This window comes from Ctenopharyngodon idella, chromosome 7 (genome assembly GCF_019924925.1).
Source record: "Ctenopharyngodon idella isolate HZGC_01 chromosome 7, HZGC01, whole genome shotgun sequence".
Taxonomy (NCBI): Eukaryota; Metazoa; Chordata; class Actinopteri; order Cypriniformes; family Xenocyprididae; genus Ctenopharyngodon; species Ctenopharyngodon idella.
This window is the reverse complement of record NC_067226.1, coordinates 44,341,606-44,367,389: the sequence shown is the minus strand read 5'-3', so window position 1 is coordinate 44,367,389 and position 25,784 is coordinate 44,341,606. Positions and strand designations below refer to the sequence as shown.

Sequence of the window (25,784 nt, the reverse complement as noted above, 5' to 3'; positions counted from 1 at the left end):
AATCCCCTTCTGTTCCTTTTCTTCTCTTCTCCTTTTTCTCCCATTCTTTTTTTTCTGTTGACCATCTGTTTTACAATTTTACAAACAGGTATACCGAAAATGCCTATTATGATATTAGTTGATAAAAAGCAAACTTGAATTGAGTAGATGGTTTAAATGTACATTATCCCCTGAGTCTGTCTTTCTCTCTGTCTTCTTGTTGGTCTTTTGTTGCCGACATTAGGTTTGTCTCATCGTCTCACCTCTGTGTAATAATCTCTGTGTCTTTTCTCTTTTCACACTCTTCTGTAGCTGCGTGAAAATGCTCAACCTGTGGTGAGTCCCTCTCTCCAGTCCACATCAAACCCAAGGGGAGTGGACCAGCCTAGACTGTGGCCATAGAGATCGCGCTTACACCAAGATCTACTAACACAGTTGTAGGCTAATGTAGCTATTCATGCTCTGAGTTTGATAGAGAAAGAGGGAGATCTGTCCGCTCATAAAGTCTGATTTGAGAGGCTGAAATACCCTAAAGTTGATTGGAGGTCTTTAATAGCCCAACTTCGGCTTATTTACAGAAAACCAATGATAAAGAGAGAATGTAGAGGTCTCTACTTAAACGCACATGTTCAGTGCCTTACAGAAGTATGCAGACCCTTAACTAAACCCCCCCCCCCCCAAATTGTTACATATTAATTTCATATTAAGTCCTCGACATCCTGAAATTCTGAACAATGTTTCTGATGACTTTTTATTTTTATTTTATTTATATATTTTTAATTTATTTGTTTTTTAGTATGGTCATAATTAACAATCTCTTATTTTACTAATTTGCTAACCCTATAATGGCATATTTAATATTTTTTCTGGATATTTTATAACATTAAACAGTTTAATTTCTTTGATCTGATTGGTTAACACAATCAAAACCATTTTAAATTCTTAATTCTGATTCATTTTCTGAAATTGCTCAGCCATAAATTTGTTTGAGGGTTACTGATGGCATATCGCTTCACTATTTTTTTAAAATTGTAAATTACATATTAATTTCATATTGTCTTTGACATCCTGAAATTATGAACAATGTTTCAGATGACTTATTATTTTTATTTTATTTATATATATGCATATTTAAATTTATTTTTAAAATTAAATTTTTTTTAAATATTATATTTTTTATTTTTTTGTTTGTTTGTTTGTTTTTTAATTATGACCATATTTCTTAATATGGACTTGATTAACAATCTTATTTTACTAATTTTCATTTTCTGAAATTGCACGGCCATAAATTTGTTTGAGAGTTATTGATGGCATATCACTTCACTATTTTTATTTATTTTATTTTTTATTTTTTTTTATTAAGTGTTTTTTCAAACTCAACGAAAAGTCCTTGGCATCCTGAAATTATCTGAACAATGCTTCAGATTATTTATTTGTTTTTGTTTTTGTTTTGTTTTTATTTATTTATTTTTATTTTATTTTAATATTAAATTAAATTTAATTCGTTTTATTTTATTTTAATATTAAATTTATTTTATTTCAATATTGAATTTTATTTTAATATTAAATTACATTTATTTTATTTATGTATTTTAATATGGTTATCATTAATATGGTCATAAGGTTATAATCTACCAGACAAGCATAAGTATCACTACTTTTTAAATTTCTCAGTGTTTGTGGACATAACTACTCACATTCCCTTCCAAAAAAAAAAAAAGTAAAACTGCAACAGTCCATTATTAATTGTTTTTGACATAATTTTCTAAAATTGTTTGTGCTGACGACTAAACTACAACAGGGAATATAATTTCAGTGTAGAGTTAAGGATCTGCATGTATTTGCAGGGCACTGTATGTTTAGTTTGACTCCTCATTAATAACCGCAGCGAACCCAAACGACGCAGCCAGCGACCGCTTGCGACCGCCCGTCAGATGTACTGGCTGTTTGGCAGCATCCTTTAGAAACATGTTTAGTGAAGTCTATCACTTTTCAGTGTGTCAGTCTGGAGCTGTTCTCTTCCACTGCATGTGCCTTGTTTCTCCTGACCCATTCTGTCGTGTTGTTGCTGTGTAACATTCTGTTGTCGATGCTTTAAACCAAATTAACGTAAATGTCGTTTTAAGTTTCATTTTAATTACCTTTGACCAGTTGTCATTCATATGCAGCATTTAGGTTGGTTACGAATATACTAATGCACTGTTTTTTATCAGCGCTGGCAATATGTAGCGTAACCCACATATCTGCTTGATGTTTAAGATTTAGTACTAAGGCAGCTACATACTGACGGCGCATGTGTAGCTAAAGGGCAGATGCTTCATTATTAGGTTGGAAGAATCAGCCAATCGGCTGCCTTCGTTAACACAGCTGATGTTAACCTGTTTTTCGTCCACAGGTGCTGCTGTTTCTTCAAGAGGAAGAGGAAGAAGAACACACCACGGCACAAATGAGCCTCCGGCCTCTCCGCGCAGTCCGTTCCTTTGGTTGTTTTTAGAGCGTTCAAATAAAGACAACAGCGAGCCCTCCAAACGATGTATGAAAACCAAGAGGCATGCACACGTTGTCTCTGCGGGGATTGTCTTTGTTTTGTTTTCGTTTCTTCCACGTCTTGATTTAGGCAGCGACGGGCCCTGTCCTCGGACTGTCTCTAGGATCTTCACACAAAAGCTAAGGATCTCAAAGCACTGGAACAGCGCTGCACTTTTCATTTGCTGTTTTGCTTCTTTTTCGTTCTCGGCGGTGGACGTGCCGGGGAGGAAGTCTCTGAATGTGTCCTCTTCCTCAGTTCTAGCCCTTGGTGTGACACAGAGGGAGGGAGAGAGACAAATTCGCCCACGCTGGAGCTCGAACCGCAGACCTTTTCCTCCCCCTATAGCACCTCGTTGCCCACTTCCACTCCACACGAGACGAGACGGTGGCTTTTTGTTTTCACTTAACCCTTTTTAAATGTTTGTTTGTGTATTTGGTGGCTGATTGTTGGCTCTCACGCTGCCAGGAAGTGGTCGAAGCCTTAGAATATGACTAGCAGATTTCTTCGTCGTATCTATCGGAGTGAAGCGCAAAACAAATAACTGTCGTAATGATGCTAGCTGGCCTTTACACGTGAACTTTGTGAAAGTGTGACATAAGCAGCTGTTTCCAGTGGTAACGATGGGCGGCACTCGTCGCGCACCTCCGTTCCACTGACTAGTATTTAAGCTGCTTGTTCTAAAGCACTCCTCCCACTTCAACCCACCAGCCAGTCATGCTGCTTTCTTCTCCTCTCTTACGATATCGTATCGCTTTGACGTACAGCTGGCTGCTTTTCTATTGGCTGAGGTGGCCAGTAAGACTTTCCTTCTGCGCTTTTGTATCTTTCTGTCCATATAGTCACTTATTATTCCCACAACCAGTTCCTGATAGATGTTGTTTTTTATGCCTGAAAACTGCTAAATATTCAGGATGAGAATAACCATTTCATGTGCCAGAGTGGCTTGTGGGTCGCAAAGAATCGCCTCAGCGTGTTCATATTAAGCGAAAGATGCCGCAAATAATGTGATTATTGGCCGTCCGGCCTTGTTTATGAGGCGTAACCTGGGAGGATGCAGACTGCCACTGCGAAACATCTCGATTTAATGCCTTAACACTGTTCGGCGGAGTCCACTCGTGCGGGCTTTTGCGATAGGACGTGATGAAATTCCTCCCATGCCTTCATACTGACCTGAAACGTGTCTCATTCCCTTTAGGAACCTTGTTTGAGGGGGTTCGAGTCACCAAATTGAATACAAATCGGATTATGTGGCAGAAAACGTCGATTTTGACGACCCATTGAAGCGGCCCGTTTGTAAATTCTGGTGGGGTTGCTATAGTGGCCATACGCGGTTCTGAGACGGGGCAGCCCTTGACCTCTTGCATGGATGAGGCAGTCCTTTCCTGAGCGCAGGAATTACGTCAAATGGGGTTATATGTGAAATGATTACTGTAGTTCCGTTGTTGTCGTCGTCTTTTTTCTTTTTTTTTTACTTCAGAAAATCGCTAATCTCAGTCGTGATGTTGCCTTGCTCATTTTTTTGTTTTGGGTTTCACCATTCACCTATTCACAGCATTAAATCCGTGCTTTTAATTTGTGATCTTTCTAATGTATAGTAAATGTGAATTAATGTAAGATAAATTATATGACTATTATTTTATTTTATTTTGATCACCGTACAAAAGTTGAGAGAGAGAAGCCATAGGAGTGTGTGGTGGACTGCACTGAAGTTTCGTTGGGCCCTTGTTTACTGAATCCTACTGACCTCATAAGGAACTGAGGTAAACGGGGCTGCATTTTGGAAATCCTTCACGAGGGCCTACGGATGGATGGCGTGCTTTGAATGTTCCTACAAAAGCAGTGACGACTGTGTTGGACCAAATAGATACGCAAATGGCCACAGATTCTTTATTAGCATGTTTCCACCTCTTAACTCGTCAGTTATCCAGCCATCTAGTTTATACATGTAAATAGTAACTTGAAAAGTGACCCATTCACCTTCTGGAACGATTTCCACCATCTAGGAACGATGTTGTCGAATTTCGCCCCCCCCCCCCTTGCCAGATTATTACCCCCCTAATATTGGTAGGTGTGAGGGAGGGGTTAGGATTTGGGGTAGGTTAAGATTAGGCAATCAGGTAGCGACTTCAACGAGGGGGTTAATAATTTGGCAGAGAGTGTGAAATTCTCCACAACACCGGGAGTTGCGTTCAAATACGCGTGTTTCGTCTAACACGTATGAAGCTTTCCATGTATTTCCAACATAACGGTTATTTAATAGATTTTCCTTATGCTTATCCACTGTGACGCAAGTCACTTTGGGTCTAAATTATTCTGTGAAAAGTACTTGAATGATACTCTTGGAAATCCGCTTCTCGCACACACGTCGGACGACTTTTTATTTAACGTTCTTCTCTTAACGATATGTATTACGTGCCTCGCTAGAGTTGGAAGACGTTTTAGTATTTCTGGATGTGCACTGCTTGCTATCTATCGCCAGGTGCTTCTGGCTCAAAGAAGTATGATTTTTGCAGGATTTAACCCCTTAATTGATGTCCAAAGTCAAAGTGGCTTGTTACGGAGCCACTCAGAATTGTTTTGTGGATATAAGCGGAATGTGAAATTGTTTCGGATTTATGGTTTAGGAGGCACGCACTGGACTGTGCAGATGTACTTTGGGATTATGAGCGGACGGCAATTTGAGGCGCCATCTGCTGGTTGAAAATGACTCATCCGTGTAAGACACTACACTATACACTGAAATCACACTCTGATATGCTATTTGAAGTAGTTTGATGAGGGATGGCTAGAGCAGACATTATTCCGATCATAATGACTACTGGCTCTCTTGTCAACTGCAAGGTGGTGATTATTTCAAACCATCTTTCATCTTTAATTTTCCCTTTTTTAAGATATGTTTTTGTACCTTTTTTTGTAGCTTTGGTTTTAATAAAGATGGTATCCTTACAGTCATGGCATCTGAGGTTTAAATATAAAGTAAAGTCATTCAGGAAGCATTCTGGGTCCATTCCATTACCTTTTGCTTTTGCGTCACGGTTCCGGTCACTTTAATGTGCTGCAGATTTACATGCAGAGAGGTAAATAGAGTTATTCTCCTAAAGTTGAAGTTAGTGACATTAATGCAGATTTTATGTGCATGGCTTTTGATTCCGAAAGCAATGGAAACTACTTGTGTAAATGGGGCACTGAAGAACATTGTGGGCATGAAGTTGATACACTGTTATTCTGTGGCTGCATAATGCCTTAAACATGCTACTGCAAATCTGACCCCTCTGTGCGCTTGAGTTCGGCAGGTAAACGTCCACTGCGTTCTGTTTTGCCGCTGTATACTGTATTGCCCTTCCATTGTGTCTGCTACAGAGTCATAGCTCTCTTTTTTTTTTTTTTTCCTCTTGAAAAATGTAATCATTCCTGTCTCAAGATTTTAGTTAATGTGGGAGCCTGTTGAATATTTTGTTGTTTTTTTAAGGACCACTCATTTTTAATGACCTCGGAATGATTATATTACAGGAGTCTGGTAGGAAAGCACTGCAATATTTGAATTCTCTTTTTCACATTTTTTGTAGTGTTTCTTTCAGTAAGGATGTTTCTGTAAAGAAAAACTAAATTGTACAGTTCTGCAAGAGTCATTCTCTTGTTCTGGTCATACTTACAAAGATACTATAAATTTCATTGTATTATGGATTTATTGTGTTGAAATATGAATGTTACTTAAATGTACTTCAATGATTTTACTTTCTCAAGGGCTTCAACTGTGATGGACCCGTTTTGTTTTCTCCTCCTCCTCTCTCTCTCTCTCTCTAAATATATTTTGTTTTTAAGTTGCAGAAAGATTAAGGCCTTAATCTTAATCTTATTTAAAATGCCTATTTTCCTGAGGAGTCGTATAAAGTTCCATACATAACCTTTCAAATTAAATTTTTATTCCCTCCACTCTTAAAGGGAAACTCAAGTTTGCACCCTTTTTTATGTAAAATAAAAGAAAATGTCTCTTAACCTCTGAGTGAGTGTGTCTGTGTTTTTTAGAGCTACTTTTTGAAGAGTTCACAGGGGGAAAAAATTACCTTTACTAGGGTACCACATTTTATTATCATTCATAAGAATTACAATTACAGGTACACACAAATATACTGCATATAAGTAGCTATATAATTTAATAAAATAATTACATGCATCAATTCTAGAAAATGTTTGTCAATATATATTTTTTTTATAATATGTCTGCTTTATTTTACTAGTCTGGTCACACTTTAGATTATGGTCCAATTCTAACTATTAACTATGACTTTTGTCTCAGCAAACCCCTAATTACTGCTTATTAATAGTTAGTAAGGTAGTTAAATTTAGGTATTGGTAGGATTAAGGGATTTAGAATATGATCATTAATATGTGCTTTATATGTACTAATAAAGAGCCAATATCTTATACAGTGGAAAGAAAAAGTATGTGAACCACTTGCAGAATCTGTGAAAATGTTAATTTTAACAAAATAGGAGAGATCATACAAAATTCATGTTATTTTTTATTTAGTACTGTCCTGAGTAAGATATTTTACATAAAAGATGTTTACATATAATCCATAAGACAAAAAAAAATAGCTGAATTTATTAAAATAACCCCATTCATAAGTTTGTGAACCCTTGATTCTTAATACTGTGTGTGGTTACCTGGATGATCTACAACTGTTTTTTTGTTGTGTGATGGTTGTTCATGAGTCTCCTGTTTGTCCTGAGCAGTTAAACTGAGCTCTGTTCTTCAGAAAAAATCTCCAGGTCCTGCAGATTCTTCAGTTTTCAAGGATTTTTTGCATATTTGAACCCTTTCCAGCGGTGACTGAATGATTTTGAGATCCATCTTTTCACACTGAGGACAACTGAGGGACTCAAACACAACTATTAAAAAAGGTTCAAACATTCACTGATGCTCCAGAAGGAAACACGATGCATTAATAGATGGGGGTTGAAAACATTTGGAATTTGAAGATCAAGGTAAATTGTATTTAATTTGTCTTCCGGGAAACATGTAAGTATTTTCTGTTGCTTCCGAAGGGCAGTACTAAATGAAAAAAAAATGATATTCAAGCGAAATAAGAAAAATTTGTACATCTTCATCCTGTTCAAAAGTTTTCACCCCCCGACTCTTAATGCATCGTGTTTCCTTCTGGAGCATCAGTGAATGTTTGAACCTTTTTTAATAGTTGTGTTTGAGTCCCTCAGTTGTCCTCAGTGTGAAAAGACGGATCTCAAAATCATTCAGTCACTGCTGTAAAGGGTTCAAATATGCAAAAGATGGTGGAAAACTGAAGAATTTTTGGGACCTGGAGGATTTTTCTGAAGAACAGAGCTCAGTTTAACTGCTCAGAATAAACAAGGGACTCATGAACAACCATCACAAAACAAAAAAACAGTCGTAGATCATCCAGGTAACCACACACATTATTAAGAATCAATGGTTCACAAACTTTTGAACGGGGTCATTTTAATAAATTCAGCTATTTTTTTTTTTGTCTTATGGATTATATGTAAACATCTTTTATGTAAAATATCTTACTTAGGACAGTACTAAATAAAAAAATAACATGCATTTTGTATGATCTCTCTTATTTTGTTAAAATTTTGCACATTTTCACAGATTCTGCAAGTGGTTCACATACTTTTTCTTGCCACTGTATATATTCATGCTAATAAGCAACTAGTTAATAGTGAGAATTGGACCCTAAACTAAAGTGTTACCACTAGTCTTTACAGTATGAAGACAACACAATAATTTTGGGCTACTTTGAGTAGATGAGTTGGCTATTCTATCTACTTAGACACTGTAGATAAAATATTGCAGCAAATACTGAAAAAGAAATGGACGTTTCTAACAAAGGTACAAAAGTGAAGGCGTTCTGGCTTATCAAATCTCATAAAATGATCAATTTGGTAGTTGTTTCTAAAGAGCCCCTTATTCGACATATAACACATTTTTATATAACACTAAGTGAGTATGTTTTTGTGGCTTTTATCTTCGAAGCAGGTGGCGGCTCTTATCCAGAGACTTTTATGTCACTTCCGGAAGAGTGTTATAAACTTCCGCTCCGGTCTCCTTTAGGCTCTTTTCTTCTAGACCGGGTCAATATGGTGTGTATGTTTCACAGTGAATCACTGTCAATCCGTACAAATCCCGTTTTTTAGCAACTCTCACTGTGTTTTAAAGCACCAGAATGTTTTGTTAATATCCTCACGATTCTTATGTACTGAGTATTTTGACATTCGGCGTTTACTTTTATGTAGGATGTTGAAAAAAAGAATTCTGCATCATCTCCCGGTTCACAACTTTGAATTTCACTGAAGCGCGTTCAGACGTTAAAGTCTGCTCGCGAGAGTCGGACAATATTATATGTTGGACTGAATTGAACTATTGTGATAATATAAACGTATGTGATGAGGTACAGCTGACGCTTTTAAACGGCGTGTTTATGGGGAAAGAACGCTGTTAAAAGTCATAGCTGGTATTCACGTTGTTCTAAACTAGTTTCTGTGAACTTAAAGAGACAGTTCACCCAAAAATGAGAATTGTCATCATTTACTCACCCTCAAGTTGTTTCAACCCTGTATGAATTTCTTTATTCTGCCGAACACAAAAGATGATATTTTGAAGAATGTTTGTAACCAAACAGTTTTGGGGCACCATTGACTATAGTATGAAAAAAAAATATATATATAGTATGGAAGTCAATGGGGACCATCGACTGTTTGGTTATCCACATTTTTCAAAATATCTTTTTGTGTTCAGCAGAAGACAAATTAGTACAGGTTTGGAACAACTTCAGGGTGAGTAAATGACAATTAAAATTTTTGGGTGAACTATCCCTTTAATGTGATTGTTGATGCAGTGTGTGTGTATATATTGCAAAAACGGCTGTGATCTATACAGTAACCTTATATTGTAGCATTGAAACAAGAACATTCTGTAAAGCTGATTTGAGACCGTATTGTGAAATGCGCTATACAAATAAACTTGGAGTGGAATTGAAAGTACAAAGATGTCCCATGTTACCCTGACTGACCCTAGTGGATGTGCTGACAGGGGCGCGTCAGGACCAAGACGGTGAAGAAGGCCGCTCGGGTCGTCATCGAGAAGTACTACACCCGACTGGGCAATGACTTCCACATCAACAAGAGGGTGTGTGAGGAGATCGCCATCATCCCCAGCAAACCTCTGCGCAACAAGATCGCAGGGTGAGTACAGTCAAGCAGATGGACACTAAAACCAGTTATATTTAATTTCTTTAAGATTGCCAGGGGGAAACCAATGGTAGGTTAGGGATCAACAATAAGGATTGTTTTGTTTTTTTGTTTTTTTTACCAATGGAAAAAATAGTCAATATATTTATAATACACAATTTGTGTATGATACACAAGATTTAAAAATGATACACCCATTATCAACAGAATACTGATGAAAAATGGTCAGACTTTAGATTAGGGTCCAATTCTAACTATTAACTATGACTTTTGCCTCAAACTCCTTATTACTGCTTATTAATAGTTAGTAAGGTAGTTAAGTTTAGGTATTGGGGATGTTGAATATGGTCATGCAGAATAAGGCATTAATGTGCTTCATAAGTACTAATAATATCCTAGTAATATGCATCAAATAAGCAATTAGTTAACAGTGAGAACTGGACCCTAAACTAAAGTGTAACTGGGAAAATGAGTTAACAGTTTGACAGAAAAAGATGGGAGAGAGGGGAAAAAGAACACGAGGGTAAGAATTTATTCATCAATTATTAGAGTATGCAAATGAAAGGCATTGCAAATTGAAGTCCTACTTGCTTGCTTTACTGAAGATGAAATGGTGTTCACATGCGTTTAATTTCTTTAAAAATCTTGTTGCTTACATTTATCAGTATAAAATTTGCAAAGCAAGCAGAGTCAGATTAATGATGTCCTAAAATGTCTTTTAAAAAATTATGGTTGCATTTTGCAGGATATTATCATTAATAAATGTGTCCAATACTTTTCCCAAGTCGTTCAGAATATAGTGACAGGCCTAAAATAAATGAGATGGTTTCTGTGTGAATTTAGCAACATGGACTGTATCCATATGTAAAAACGGTAAAATTTATTAAGGGTAATGGTCTAGTCTGAGACGTTGCACCCATGGGCTGCCCACACTTTGTTCACTAAACGTCATGCATGTGGCACACAAAACTGGAAACACTTTTCAAGGTGAAAGTCTGAATTTGACTGGCTGACTTCTACAGGTTTTCCGGCAGCCTAGTGTGTGCTGATTGAGTGTTTAGTTTGAGGCACTTAGTTGAATTTAAAAGAATTTTGCATATTTACCAACGTGATACAGTAAAAGTATTATTTCTGAGCTTGGCCGACCCTTCGAATTTCCAAGTGATCCCATTGTGTAGTTGTCTATCTTATCACATCCATAATGGAAGATTATGTGAAGTACCTCACTAGCTATATTTCCATCCGTTCGCGCTCTAATTGCTCTTGTGGTGTTTTGATGTCAAATCAGCACTCATGTCGTGTGATATTACTCAACTATATCATAATATAGGCATATTAGACACTCGTACAGGGGCATTTTCCCCCTGATATCTTGAATTTTAGGGGCATATAACTGCATTCAATAGGCTCCGTCACACAGTGAGTTTTGTTGCCCTGCTTCATGTTTGTCATCAGTCAACTGTATGAAATGTAATATTAAGTAGGTTTGGGGTGAGGCGGGTGCATTAAATCATTTGTGGAAAAACAATGCAAATAAATTTTGTTATTGCTTTAAACCGACAGCCCTAGTGTGTATGAAATAATGTGTATACTTATTATATAGAAGTCTTGTATAGATATTTTGCTTATGTGGTGAGGCCGCTGGAAATATTGGCAGGGCAAATACAAAGACATGAGAACAAAATGAAGGCTTATTTTGGCGTCTCTCTGCAGGTATGTGACCCATCTGATGAAGCGCATCCAGAGGGGTCCTGTCAGGGGCATCTCCATCAAACTGCAGGAGGAGGAGAGAGAGAGACGGGATAACTACGTCCCAGAGGTAAATGATGATTTTTATTTATTTTTTTGTAAAAGGTAAATGTCTTTCAACTTGCAATTATGAGTTTTGGAATATCAGATTAGTTTAAAACAATCCACTGAATTGTTTTTTCCTCAAAGAGCTGTTGTGTTCCTATAAACTGTAAACCCTTTATTTGCTTATGTAGTAGTCAGATCATTTGTTGCCTGATACCAGATTTCACAATTATCTTTGATACTTGAGTATGTCGGACATCACTAGTGCTGTTAGTCTCTCATTTCATGTACTTGTTCATTTTGTTCTCAGGTCTCTGCTTTGGATCAGGAGATTATTGAGGTTGATCCAGATACAAAGGAAATGCTGAAGTCTTTCGTAAGTTGGTTTTTACCTTAATTTGTGTAGATGAGCTGCAAATCTTCTATCTGGCTATATTTTACAGCGATAGTTAAAGGGAACCGTTCTCAGTGAATGATTTGAGAGAAAATAGCTTTCAAATGTCCTGGAAATAACCTGAGCTGTTGATGTGAAATGTCAGAACAGGGCTTTTTTTTTTTTTTTTTTTTTTTTTTTTGGACAATGAACCTACATTAACCGCTAATTTCTTTCTCTCACTGCAGGACTTCGGCAACCTCCCCAACCTGCAGGTCACCCAGCCGAGCATCGGAATGAACTTCAAAACACCCAGAGGAGTCTAGATGTAATTTATCAGATGTCAATAAAGACTGCAAAAAAGAGCAACCTTGTGTTTGAACAAGTCATTTTTGATCATCTCCCTGATTTAACACTGTAGATCTGGTCTGTTATAATACAGTGCAGTTAAGCACTTTTGAAGCAAGTTAGTTCAAAAAGATTTTACCAAAGGGTTTCTGAAGTGTTAACGGCACAGTCTAGAAACAATACAACAGAATGTTTTAAAAATGCAAAACATGCCACATAGGTTTAGAAATACTAAATTTTTAGCATTATGTACATGAAAACCAGCTTTGCCAATGGAAAAATGAAATATTTGACATTTGCAATTATGCCATATTTTAGATATTTCTAGCCAGTGTCTATAGAATGTTTAAAGGCACAATATGTAAGATTTTCAGATTAAAATATCTAAAAACCACTAGAACAGTGTTATATTTTGTTGACGTGTACTTACATTATCCCAGATGTTTCCAATGTTTAAAAACCAGAGAAATGATTTTAACCAGGACACGGACCTTGTCATATCTGTTACCTTCGATTTCCAGTTTTACTTTCGTAGAAACCATGGAAACATCAGACACTTTAATATTTTTTTATTAGTAACTGCATTTATCAACAGAAAACTAATCATCGTTATATAGCTCAACACGGTTAGTCTTATTGTTTGAATCTCTTGTTTTCTTGATTTACCACGAGTACCATGTTTTTACCATGCCTCAGAGACAACACTTTTGCCAAGTGGCTAACATAGCATAATCAGAGAGCTTTCTCCATCATACAATATATTTTAAAATTAATTGCATGTCATTTAGCAATACAAGGCATCCGGTTTTTGTTAAGATATTCTAATATTGATCTAGATTACTGAAAAGTGCAACAAAAGTGTCTCATACCAGCCACTGAGTGAACGCACAGAGTAATGTTACAACACCTTCAACACACTCAAACGAATCAGTTATGATTGTTTTAACCATGTAAAACAGCGCTGCGTTACCCCACATACACAACGAAAAGAGCTGAAGCGGCCGACTGCAGCACTCGTTTCAGACGAGGTTGGACCTGGGAATATCCCAAATTAAATGTCCCACTTCAGACCTCAGTGAGTTCCAGTCAATCACATGTTCACATGTTGACCACATGATGTCACCATGACACAGCCAGAGCATATATCATGATTTTGTGTGAAGTATGGCAAAAACAATAAAAATAACAAAATCGCTTTGAAAACAGCTGACGAAAGACAAAACGAAGGTTTCATTACATTAACTTAATGTCTAATGTTAACGTTTGCTTTTACTTTTATGCTCATTGGAAGCAGGACTTGCCGACATATTGGAAGTGATGTCAAATGTCATAAAAGCTCCATTGGACTCAAGACCAGTGTGTATCGCAGGTCTCTCTCGTTAGCGTTCACTCGTTCCGCTCCCACGGCTCTCGGCCCACCCTGCTTCATACCACAGTAACGTTAATAAAACTTTAATACATTAGCTCATCCAAGAACATGATTTCTGTTCGAGTCCGTCAGATTGCTTTCCATCGGCTGTGGAGGTGAAGACGACAACTCCCATGATTCCACGCTCATTCATGGTGCCATCAAGCTACGCCTTTGTTTTAAAACAAGCGACCTCTAGCAGCGAAAAAATTACATATTGTGCCTTTAACTTTTTTTCCCCGCCAGCGTTTTTTTTAATTTTTTTTTATAATTTTCACAAAACTCATGGACCACAGAATATTTTGTTGAATGAATATCTGTGAACATACAATATACCAAAAGAAAGAACAGAGCTTTAAAACAAAAAACATTTTATTCTAGTTTTATGGAATTTTATCACTTGAATGTGGGTGTTCCATTAAAAAAAAAAGCAACAATTTGAACAAAAAGCTGAGAAAACTCATGTTTTTGTCAATAACTACATCCAGATCAGGTTTAGAACGAAGATCAAAACAGAGTAGATTGAGTCCATCAGCACCCTAAAGCTTCACAGTCCTTTACCTCTTTCTGGGTCGACTTTTTTATTCGTTAACGTTACACAAATTGGATTTAAATACTGTTGAATGTTTGATGATCGTGTTCTCTTACACGAGTGTAAGCAATTCTTCCGCTTGTTTCTGCTGCTGCTTTGCCTGTGTTTTCATCCGGAGATGCTGTACTATTTCAGAAGATGCGTAATAGCGCCCCCTACCGTATAACAGTGAAAACATGGATTGTCAGAAAATTCTGTCAAAAGCTGGGTGTTAAAAGTACTCATTCAGTAATCATGTCAGCGATATTTTAAATGGTGTGGAAATACTGGAAAACAAAAGCACATTTTGAAAAATGTAAAGGGTATGCATGTAAATAAACAGCCAAAAGCAGTGTTTTTAGAATATTTTTTTAAAAAGCCACAGAGTATTTCTAGAGACAGCGAGAAGATCTTTGTACAGAAATAAGCAACAACAGAATTCTGCATATGCAACACAGTAAAACCTGCCGCTCAAATATTATTTCAGAGGCAAAAGAACAAATAAGACCAGCTGCCTATGCTAAACTATGACACTACATTACACAAATAGAGCTTTATATTCAAAACACAGGATATGTAAAAATGTTTTTTTTTTTTTTTCCTTTTCTTGAAATTGTTGAAAAAGTGCAATAAAGGTTTGACTGTCTACAACTTGATAGGTTATCCCCAAATAGGTTGTATTGTTTTTACCAAGCTTTTTAACATGTTCCTATAGTTACCCAGAATTTCTTACAGTCAGAATGACATTCAAGGTGACATTAAATTCATTAAACAAAATTATGATTGCTGTTACATATTTTCTTTGGGTAAAATACAGAACAAAACCATATCCAGCAGGGTTGGAACCGTTGGGGTTTTTTGCCTCGCACATTGAGATTTTATACAAGTACTTCATATGAAACAAATACAAGAAATATAATGGAAAAATAAAAGATGAGCACTGGGAGTTCTGCATAAAAGTCTGTTGCATTTGCACTTTGTTGCATTAAGTGCCAAGAATGTGGCCTGTAAAATCTCACAGTGGATGTCGTTCATTCATCGAGTTTGTGTACGCTCTGATAAAAGAATTGCACCAATGCAGCAAGAAGAAATAAACCATATAAAGCACTTTCCAATGTACCAAATTCGTTCATTTATCAGTTACATGTGTAGAACCTGAAGTTTTGAGTTTCAGCACCAAGTCCAGCATGTGTGATGGAGGTCTACGTTGTCGTATCGACAGACTGAGTAACCGGTTAACAGTTCAGCACTACAGAATAAATATCACAGTGTTGTGTGATAAACATTTTGAAAACATTTCCCAGTTCTGCCATTCCACACAAATTTAATAAGGCATTTCTGAAGGGAACTCCCATTTAAAACAGGCAAAATGCTGAAGGGGGAAGTGACATTGCAGACTGCAAAAATCCATTCTAATTGCAAAATTAAAAAGCAGCATGCCTCTGACTTAACGGAAACTGTCACGAGAGGTCAAAAACTTTGCTGTGGTGACAACATGAGTCCGTTTTAAACATATATACAAACTGATAAGTCTATATGCATATAAAACAATACAAAACATGTTTAAGAAAATAATAAGACATGGCACATTATATGACATACAAAAGAGAAAAAGACATCAATCAAAATGCTTAATACAAAATGACTTGCAGAAATCAAAAGGACGATGTCCAACGTTCACCTCACTGGAACGGGGGCAATATATATATAGATACAAAAAAACATACAAAAAAAAAAAAAGACACAAATGAAACACTGTAAATTGTGCCTTACAAGCACCAACACGTACACCAGCATATTGTACTTTTCCTTTTTTTGTAGGATAATAAAATGGTGTCTTTTCAAACGGTCTCCACTAAAATAAAAGGAAACATTTAGGATGCTGAGAGAAAAATCGCAATCGTCTCGTTGAAGTAACCACATGTCCTTTCTCAGAATGTCCACTGTCCTCGTTTGATGGGGTTCTACTTCCTGAGAGTAAGTAAGGTATCCCAAACGTTATTGTTTATTTTTCTATCTCACTCTCCTTCTCCTTCCTATCTCTCCATTTAGCGAATGATTGAGAACTCCTCCGTGCTGTACGTCCCCACCTGTGGCAGGTGAGGTCTAGTGTTATTATGAGGATTGTGCTCAGGCTGTCGTGATGGCGTTTAGGTCCTTCATTAAGCCCTCCAGATGGGCCATTTCCTCCGTCAACTCGTCCGTCTCGTAATTCTGAAGGAGATGAAGAAGGTTACTGCGGGGGGTGGGGTTGGGGTGAGCTGGGGTTTGGGGGATTGGGTTTATAGGGGATGGTCAATGGTACTGCAGAAGAAAAGCAGGAAATCAAATAGCACAGCCACATGCGTGGTAATGGATGAGGGGGGTACGGTAGTATGGTGCATTATGCAGGATAAATGAGAACCATTCAGCAGTTTTAATTCGTTTAAACAAGCAAAATTTCCAAAATTAATTGTAATGAGCAGACAATAAATACAGCCGTTAAAAGGGGAGAGCAGGTAAAGGTTTGAGAGAAAAGAAAAAAGACATTAAAATGTTATCAAATTGTAAATTTAAATATATATTCGATCTGTAACAGTATCCATTGAACATTAAAGTATGTAATATAGTATATGACATTCGTGTTGCTCAAAGAGTAGAGCGTGGTGCTAGAAACTCTTAGGTCATAGGGTTTGATGTATAATGATGAAATGTATAATTTGAATGCAAAGCTAAATGTAGCAAGTCATTTCTATCTCCTCGGTTTGACAAGAAATAATTATAACACAAGTATATTAATTGAGTGTTCAAAAGTTACTGTAAAAGAAATGATTCAAGTGTACATGGTTTTGTTGTAAAAATCACAAGACATGTAAAGAGACACAGAAGTTTGTATAGTGAGTGATATTCCTGATGTTTTCTAACCTCTCTGTGGTACAGAGCATTATAGGAACAAAAGTACTCACACTTCCTGCATCTTCATGAAGTCTGCTGCCTTCTGAGACATCCGGTGCACTAGGAACTATGACAGGCATAGGAGTTCTCGTCCTTCCCAACGTACCGATGGAGGCTGTTTTAACTGAGTGAGGCCCTAATACAAAATCGCACAAGTCAGTGTCTTTTTAACCATGAAACTATGTACTATTCATAATAAAGATGCACAAACCATGAAGTTCTTTTTAGAGCATTTGGAGTTTAATAACTATTGGTACTGGCAACTGTACAAGGTATTGGCATAAATTAGTTTTCTATTTAAAAGACAGAACCTTTTCCATCAGTATTGGGAATTTGCCTTCCTGTTTAGCAACTCTGAACTGTGGCGTCCCACAAGGTTCTATTCTAGGTCCTATTATATTCTCACTAAATACTGTACGTTTAGGCTCAATATTCCAAAAACATTACTTATGCTTCACACACTCATAGGTTACTGTAAATCTTGGTTGGCAATAATTTTTTTTTAGCTCAATGATGATAAGAAATTATATATGCTCTACCTCCGTCAATAAGATTACTAATAGATTAGTTTTCATTTCAATTAATGTAAAAATTTTGACACTCCAGTTTGGATCACCCAAGATAGACATACATACAGGTGCATCTCAATAAATTAGAATATCATGAAAAAGTTTTTTTTTTTTTTTTTTTCTGTAATTTAATTCAAAAAGTAAAACTTAAATATATTCTAGATTTATTAGACAAAGTAAAATATTTCCAGACTTATTACAGCTTGCTGCTCATCAAAATCAAAAAATCAGTATCTCAAATTATTAGAATATTTAATTTCAAGTTCTATTAAATTACCATTCTCAGGGTATAAATACTGGGTTTTAGGTCAGTAATCCCAACAGCAGTCATGGGGAAGTCTGCTGACTTGACAGTTGTCCAGAAGATGATCATCAAGACCCTCTACAATGAGGGTAAGCCACAGAGGGTCACTGCTGAAAGAGCTGGCTGTTCGCAGAGTGCTGTGCCAAAGCATATTCATGGAAAGTTGACTGGAAGGAAAAAGTGTGGTAGGAAAAGGTGTACAAGTGAAAGGAATGACCGCAGGCTTGAGAAGATTGTCAGGTGAAGCCGATTTAAGAACTTAGGAGAGCTTCAAAAGGAGTGGACTGGAGCTGGAGTCAGTGCATCAAGAGCCACCACACACAGACATCTACAGGAAATGGGCTACAACTGTCACATTCCACGTACCAAACCACTTCTGAACCAAAGACAACGTCAGAAGCGTCTTACCTGGGCTAAGGAGAAAAAGAACTGGACTGTTGCTAAGTGGTCCAAAGTCCTCTTTTAAGATGAAAGTAAATTTTGCATTTCATTTGGAAATCAAGGTCCCAGGGTCTGGAGGAAGAGTGGAGAGGCACAGAAACCATGTTGCTTGTTTTCTTGTTTTCTTAAGTCCACAGTCAACGCAGCCATCTACCAGGAAATTTTAGAGCACTTCATGCTTCCTTCTGCTGACAAGCTTTATGGAGATGCTGATTTCATTTTCCAGCAGGATCTGGCACCTGCCCACACTGCCAAAGGTACCAAAAGCTGGTTCAATGACCATGGTGTTACTGTGCTTGATTGGCCAGCAAACTCGCCTGACCTGAACCCCATAGAGAATCTATGGGGTATTGTCAAGAGGAAGATGAGAGACACCAGACCCAACAATGCACAATGAAGGCCGCTATCAAAGCAACCTGGGCTTCCATTACACCTGAGCAGTGCCACAGGCTGATTGCCTCCATGCCACGCCGCATTGCTGCAGTAATTCATGCAAAAGGTATTGAGTGCATAGAAATGAACATACTTTTCAGAAGCCTGGCATTTCTGTTTAAAATATCCTTTTTTTTATTGATCTTACGAAGTATTCTAATTTTTTGAGATAGTGAATTGGTGGGTTTTTGTTAAATGTGAGCCAAAATCATCACAATTAAAAGAACCAAAGACTTAAAGTACTTCAGTCGGTGTGCATTGAATTTATTTAATAAACAAGTTCCGCAATTTGAGTTGAATTACTGAAATGAACTTTTCCACGACATTCTAATTTATTGGGATGCACCTGTATCTGGTGTAAAGGGGAACTTACCTGTCTGAGACAGCAGTGGAGTGCTGGGCAATGCTGCTGAGTCATACATGGGGTGAGCTGGGATGGCAGGCACTGCAAAACTCTTGAGTGGGTGCGTGGGACGAACGTGTGCTGTGGGCGTAGTGAACGCTGGCTCCTCCTCAGTGACTGAGCTGTGGTAGCTAATGTCTGTCTCTGAAAGGTCAGTGGTACAGGAGGGCTGCCCAGAAGGAGGGAGCAGGTCGGCACTAGGGGTGTTCCTTATAGACTCTGTAATTACAACAGCATCTGGGTCAGCACATGGACTCTAGAGCAGGGGTGTCCAATCCTGCTCCTGGAGGGCCACTGTCCTGCAGAGTTTAGCTCCAACCCTTATTAAACTCACCTGTAGCCTTCTAGTAATCCTAAAGACATTGATTAGTTGTTTCAGGTGTGTTTGATTGGGGTTGGAGCAAAACTCTGTAGGACAGTGACCCTCCAGGACCAAGTTTGCCCATCCCTGCTCTAGAGCATACTGCTAGGCATGCATATGAGCAAGACTGAAATCATTAAAAAGCCTGCTGGAAAAAAACAGGCCATACCATGTTAAAGTCAACATGAATCAGAAACCAATTTAACTTATATAATGTGTATTTTTGAGTGAAACAAGAAGTGACAAGTAGCCTTTCCATAGTGGACTAAATGATTTGAGAAGTATGGCATACGTGACCAGAAAGAAGTCTGCCGTTTGACCAGAAGATAAGAGTTATGACATTTTGATTCGATGATTTAGATTTGATTCGCATTTAGAAAACAGATAGGGTGAATTCTCAATTCATGTCGACTTTAAGAAAGTAAGTAGGGTAACTTTTGATTTTATGTTGCCTTTAAATTGGTTAAGATGTTTTCTGAAAGGTCCAGGTCCATCAGTTGATCAACCATCTAGAACAGCTTGAACCAGCGAATGGCTATAAATGACCCATTTAAACCAACTAAAAATCATGTAATACCAGCTACCACTTTAAGCTGGTTTCAGCTGGATTTTCCAGCAGGGAATATGGAAAGTGATACAAATGTTATGAAGCTTTTTCTTGTCTAAAGCAAGTGCTGAAGAAGGAGGTATGTTCACACAGAGAGATAAAGAGGGAAGTGAAGAGAAAGTTTAACTACGATCCCTTGGTCACCAACCAAGTGTACCTCCATTTTGAGACACATTCCAGCTTCATATATGGAGTCTCACCGTGGACTAACACATTTATATCCAGGGATGATCAAGGCCTTCACGGAAGCCCCACTAATGCACTCTCACCTGTGGACTCTGCCCTGTCTAGATGAGAGATGGGGGTGGCGATGGACCGTGTGCTGCTCTGGTGGTGGAGATAGCTGCGTGTCGGCGAGGCCAGGCTGCCCAAGTGATAATGATGGTGATGGTTATCGAGGGAATGGATGGGGTGAGCACTAATCACAGCTGCGAATGCACACAAATAATAGAGCGCCATGGTTTAGACCTCGCACACAAGGCTATGAGATTATGGCGAGCATGGTGCATCTATAACATCTGCTCATGCAAACAAAGAACTACAAAGACTGAAAGACATGCTATGTTGCTAGGTTAAAGAATTATTGTAAGGCTAGGAACATACTCTAGACAAGTATACAAATGCAGACGCAAATGCTTGACCAGCTCTTTCTTTCGTTGCTGTGGTGCTAAGAAGTCTCTGTACTCAAGGGGTAGTTAACTATAAACATGTAGACGGTTTAAACAACTTTAACTAATTATTTCTGAGCAATAAACTGTTGCTCTGCTATGACAGAAGTTGACCTGAACATTCTGGTGCATTTCGAAACGAAACAACATGAAATTTTGCTTGTGTAGCTAGAGCCAATTGCATCCATGTACTTGAGTAGAGTATGTTTTTTGGCCTACATCTACAATGATGAACTCAGGGAACCTTGTTTGAGGACTATATGTTATTCCAAAGAGCTTAAACTGCTTAAGATCCAAATTAAGGATGTCCGGTCCCTGGTTCAGGATAACACACTTACGCTGAGGGGGTTGTGCATCAAAGGGCATCATCATTTTAGGTCTCATTCCCCGACGGCCTGCCAGTGTAGACATGCTGTCCTCTGATTCATGGCCTGCAAATCAGACAGCGACCAGCTAATCAGAATGAGACAGGCTCCCAATACAAGAGCCCTGTGAAGACTACCAGCTGACTTCCTAGAGTGAGTTGCCAAGATCATGTGATGTTTTCACTAATGCAGTGAGATTCTATTGTTTGTCCATTAGAGGGCAGTGTAAACGCACACATCAGGAGAGTTGTAGGAGTAGGCAGCAGCCGAAGGATATCACCATTCATGCCACAAAAACAAAAGAAACAAGGCTGCACGTTTTTCCATTTTAAGCAAGGAACATGCCAACTCAAGCAATAACGACAAATAGTAGACATGACTTTGAAGCATCCATCAAAAGCAGCAGCTGGAATGATGTCATGGATGATGCAGCAGGTGAAGGTGGTTTAAAGACCCCATGAAATTGTTACAGATTTCTTTACTGTGCTGACGTATTTGATGTACAAGTTGGGGCTGGACATATCAAAGGGTCTTTTTTAAATAGCCAATATCCTTAGGTTTACATCATAGCATGGCAAAACAATGATTTGCTACTTGATATTCAGGGAGGGGTCTGGTCCATTTTCCCAGAAGAGCAATACTATAAATATGTCAAAAATCTCCAGAAGCTTACTAGTATAGACCTTATGTAGCCCCGCCCCTTTTAAGCTCTACACTCACTGTGTTCGGTCTTCTGATTTGTATTTCCACAGCATGAAGGTAAGATCTTACGGATTTATGAATGAACCACTCGTTTTAAAATGTTCCCGGTCTACAGACAGTTGTTATGACATCCGCTTCAAACATTACAATACTCATGATAACTTTTGTTAACTCTACAATAAGTAAATCCACTTCACCAGCTAATTACTCTTAGACAGCGAAGCCATAGAAATATACAGAGCTACCGCAAAAACGGAAGTTCGAGCACAACTTTCTAAAGATGGCTGCGCGCTTGTTTCTCTGGCGCATAAGGTCAATATATACATAGACAAGAAGATAACTTTTTGATTTCATGGGGTCTTTAAATCAAAATTCTTACCACGGTAGGAGTTACGTCTCTGGAGCATAGGATCCATGGAGCCGTCCACCGGGGTGATGTCTTGGGAGGTTCGGGGGATTGGCGTGTCGGTCATAACTGGATTGGGTTCGGGCGATTTGTCAATAGGTTTTAGCTCCAAGCGTTCATGGTGGATCCAGAGGTCTGGTGGCTTCAGATCTTTGGAGTTGCCCTTATACTTGTGGGATCCATTGGCGGACTTGCAGGCTGCACGTTTCCTGGAGATCATATCAAATAGTTTGAGGGAAGGTTGTGGCAAACACATTTACCCTTACGCCAGGACTGAGGATTTGGACTGCTCATCATCATGAGATCTGAACTTGAACTTTGTGAGGAACTTACTTCTTCTGCTGTGTTGTGGTACGGCGTGTACACAGGAAGGCGCCAACCACCACCACAATGATGGTAAAAGCACCCACAGACACAATGATGACAATAACCAGGATGTGGTTATCACCAGTGCCAGACATGTCTGGTTTCCCTGAAACATGGAAAGTCTATGTTCATAACATTATAAGAAAAGGAAAACTGTTGGTTTATCAAATTCTTCCCTGAAAGTCTTTCATGTTTATGACAAAATGGCCTGACAGACAGAAACAGAGAGGGAGTTGGTTGAGTACTGCTATGTGGTTGCTAGGGCGTTGCTAAGCTATTGCTGCGTGTTTACAAGGGTGTTAAAAACGTAGTTGATAAGTCATTGCTAGGTGGTTGCAAGGCACTGCTAAGGTGTTGCTAAATTCTTATGAAGGTGTTGCTAGGTTGCTGGAGTTGTTGTTAGGGACTACTGGGTGGTTGCTATGGAACTGCAAAGCTGTTGCTATGCATTTTCTAGCTTAATATACTGTACTGTTGATGAGCATTGCTAGGTGGTTATAAGGTGCTGCTAGGATGTTAATATGTTGTTGATAAGGTGTTGCTAGATGATTTCAAGATGCCGCTAGGGTGTTGTTAAGTAGTCATTATTAAGGTGTTGCTAGGTTGTTTTGGGTGGTTGCTAGGGACTGGGGGGTTGCTATGGCATTGTAAAGATGTTGCAATTTTGCAAGGTGTTTATATGTCGTTGATAGGGCATCTCTAGGTGGTTGAAATGCACTGCTAAGGTGTTGTTAGGTGTTGATAAACGGTTGCTCGGTTGTTATTAAGGTGTTGCTAAGTAGTTGTGGGTGGTTGCCAGGGACTACTAGGCAGGTGTTATTGCATTGGTAGGTGTTTGCTCAGGTGTTACTAAGTGTTATTAAGATGTTGCTAGGTTGTTGTGGGTGGTTGCTAAAGACTGTGGGGTGGTTCCTATGGCATTGCTAGGTGGTAGCTAGGTTGTTATTGAGGTGTTACTAGGTTGTTGGGGTGGTTGCTAATGTGTAGGCAGTGTCTTGTAATGGCCTATCAACAACATACTCTAGTGTTGCTATGTGGTTGCGACCTTGTTATGAAGGTGTTGCAAGGTTATTGGGTTGGTTGCTAGGGCCTTCCGGGAGGTTTCTATGGCATTTTCTGGGTGATTGGTGGAGCACTGCTAAGCTGGAGCTGGGTGTTTTAAAAGCATTGGTAGGTGGTTACAAGTTGTTGATAAGGTGTTGCTAGATGCTGCTAGGGTGTTGCAAAGTGGTTGCTAGGTCATTATTAAGGTGTTGCTAGGAACTGGGGCATTGCTAAGCTGTTGCAAGTTGTTTATGTGTTGTTGATAGGGCATCGCTAGGTGGTTGAAAGGTATGCTAAGGTGTTAGGGTGTTAATAAAGGGTTGCTCAGTTGTTATTAAGGTGTTGCTAAGTCGTTGTGGGTGGTTGCTAGGGATTACTAGGCAGGTGTTATGGCATTAGTAGGTGGTTGCACGGGTGTTAATATGATGTTGCTAGGTAGTACTGCAAGGGCATTGCTAAGTGATTACTAGGGACTAGTGGGTGGTTGTTTTGGTATTACTAGGTGATACTAGGTATAGTACTAGGTCGTATTCTTGATTGTTGCTGTGCTACATCATTGCTAAGCCATTGCTTGGTTACTTCCAGGGTGTGTTTTTGGAAACATAAAAAACAGCAATTACCGACTGATCCAAAGCCTTGTTCTGGTGCAGAGGGTCTTCCTTGTTTCACTGGACCAGAAGCTACAAGAGGTCAAATAAGAAGAATTGGCAAGTGGCACATTGGAAACTACAGCTCTCATGTAAAGTTCACATCAAGACATGTTCCATCCATTGTTAAAATGACATGCAGTTTAAACAGATAAGCCACCAGCTGTACTTCAGAGAAGAGCATGACGCTCATCTTTTGAGAAAAAAGTGCTTGGGGAAAACTGTTAGTAGTATGAAGTTGTAGCCACATCTGCATCCCACTGATAAACTGCAGTCAGGCAAGCAAATATACTATACACTAACTGGATCTTTCCGTGACTGCTGATGAATTTCAGCTGCTAACTTCAATTTGAGGACATTAGAGGAATAAGAGAAGAGAGAGCAATTACCTTGGTCATTAGCCATTTTGTCAGAGGATTCAGCTAGCAAGACAAAGCAGAAGGAGAGGAGACAAGTTAGAGGGAGAAAGGCGTGCAGTCAGAGCTAAGCAGGAGCCCTATGGGTGGCTTGTGCATGAGCCCGCATGAAAGATCAGTGAGGTCAGGCAAATGCAAAGGGTTAAGCTTTAGATTGGGTTAAAAATAGCAGATGTGTATATGTTAATATAATTTAGCAACCAAACCCTGCTGAAAAGAACAGCATGAATTTCCATGTTGGTACACTTTGGTTTAGGCTAATTCGTTGTGGTTTGCTACTGATCTAGTTGGTCCCTTCTGGTTGATCAAGGACATCTTGATGGTTAAGCCACATAAGAAGCCTGGTGGTTACACCAGTATCCCATCGTATCTTGGGATTCATATCCCTACATATGCTGGTCTTTTCATCAGGCAGCAGTGATTGTTCTCATTCATCAGATGAAAACTGTCTCCACGAATCAGCTGGTTTACCTTTAGGAGTGCGAAACTGGACAGCTTCAGACATGGGACCCATCCCCTTGGAGTTACGTGCCTGGATCTTGAAGTAGTAGGTGGTATCAAGGGTCAGCTCCTGAATTTGATGGGTTAGCCTGTTTCCCACTACTGGTTCAATGACCCAATCATGAACCTCTGCATTCACATCAGTGCTATAGTAAATGATGTAACCTGGGAAGGCAGAGAAAGCGATACAGAGGCACAATGTAGATGATTATAAGTGGTGTATAATGATGTATTATATGTTGAATAATGGTTTCAAAAGAGACACCGCAGTCATATTATAACTGTTGCAGTGTCCATAGAAATTGTGTGTGTTCAAAGTCTAGTGTGACTGGGGTTTAAGGCAAACTGTCACTGTCTATAACTGGTGCTGTATTTTTAATATTACA

At 38.6% G+C, this 25,784-nt stretch overlaps 3 protein-coding genes across 16 annotated transcripts in view; 2 read left to right on the top strand and 1 right to left on the bottom strand.

Annotated features, from left to right (window-relative positions):
• csnk1g1 (casein kinase 1, gamma 1) overlaps positions 1 to 6,505 on the top strand; it is a 55,921-nt gene extending 49,416 nt beyond the window's left edge. For 3 of the 6 annotated variants that reach the window (XM_051899330.1, XM_051899332.1, XM_051899329.1), the window contains 2 exons: positions 292 to 315; positions 2,375 to 6,505. In XM_051899330.1, the coding sequence (XP_051755290.1) occupies positions 292 to 315; positions 2,375 to 2,429 (79 nt within the window). In that variant the 3' untranslated portion in view covers positions 2,430 to 6,505. The remainder of the gene's footprint in view (positions 1 to 291; positions 316 to 2,374) is intronic. The other 3 variants (XM_051899334.1, XM_051899333.1, XM_051899331.1) reach the window with 1 other exon arrangement.
• A 1,995-nt stretch (positions 6,506 to 8,500) lies between these two features.
• Positions 8,501 to 12,274, top strand: rps17 (ribosomal protein S17). Its single transcript, XM_051901027.1, has 5 exons — positions 8,501 to 8,631; positions 9,581 to 9,732; positions 11,452 to 11,557; positions 11,843 to 11,908; positions 12,154 to 12,274. The coding sequence occupies exons 1-5, from the start codon at positions 8,554 to 8,556 to the stop codon at positions 12,229 to 12,231; spliced, it is 480 nt and encodes a 159-aa protein (XP_051756987.1). The 5' UTR covers positions 8,501 to 8,553; the 3' UTR covers positions 12,232 to 12,274.
• A 2,311-nt stretch (positions 12,275 to 14,585) lies between these two features.
• neo1a (neogenin 1a) overlaps positions 14,586 to 25,784 on the bottom strand; it is a 177,958-nt gene continuing 166,759 nt past the window's right edge. For 4 of the 9 annotated variants that reach the window (XM_051900835.1, XM_051900837.1, XM_051900839.1 and 1 more), the window contains exons 20-29: positions 25,369 to 25,563; positions 24,871 to 24,903; positions 24,455 to 24,514; positions 22,758 to 22,896; positions 22,398 to 22,633; positions 21,290 to 21,382; positions 20,553 to 20,711; positions 19,286 to 19,534; positions 17,178 to 17,302; positions 14,586 to 16,446 (exon numbers count right to left, since the gene is read on the bottom strand). In XM_051900835.1, coding sequence (XP_051756795.1) covers positions 16,363 to 16,446; positions 17,178 to 17,302; positions 19,286 to 19,534; positions 20,553 to 20,711; positions 21,290 to 21,382; positions 22,398 to 22,633; positions 22,758 to 22,896; positions 24,455 to 24,514; positions 24,871 to 24,903; positions 25,369 to 25,563 — 1,373 coding nt within the window. In that variant the 3' untranslated portion in view covers positions 14,586 to 16,362. Of the gene's footprint in view, positions 16,537 to 17,177; positions 17,303 to 19,285; positions 19,535 to 20,552; positions 20,712 to 21,289; positions 21,383 to 22,397; positions 22,634 to 22,757; positions 22,897 to 24,454; positions 24,515 to 24,870; positions 24,904 to 25,368; positions 25,564 to 25,784 lie in introns of all 9 variants that reach the window. The other 5 variants (XM_051900840.1, XM_051900843.1, XM_051900841.1 and 2 more) reach the window with 5 other exon arrangements.

Bases quoted from the DNA above. Each gene is read 5' to 3' on its own strand.
- rps17 (XM_051901027.1), top strand. From the start codon at position 8,554: ATGTCACTTCCGGAAGAGTGTTATAAACTTCCGCTCCGGTCTCCTTTA. The intron at 9,733-11,451 runs GTGAGTACAGTC...GTCTCTCTGCAG, and splicing joins CTGCGCAACAAGATCGCAGG to GTATGTGACCCATCTGATGA. The intron at 11,909-12,153 runs GTAAGTTGGTTT...CTCTCACTGCAG, and splicing joins AGGAAATGCTGAAGTCTTTC to GACTTCGGCAACCTCCCCAA.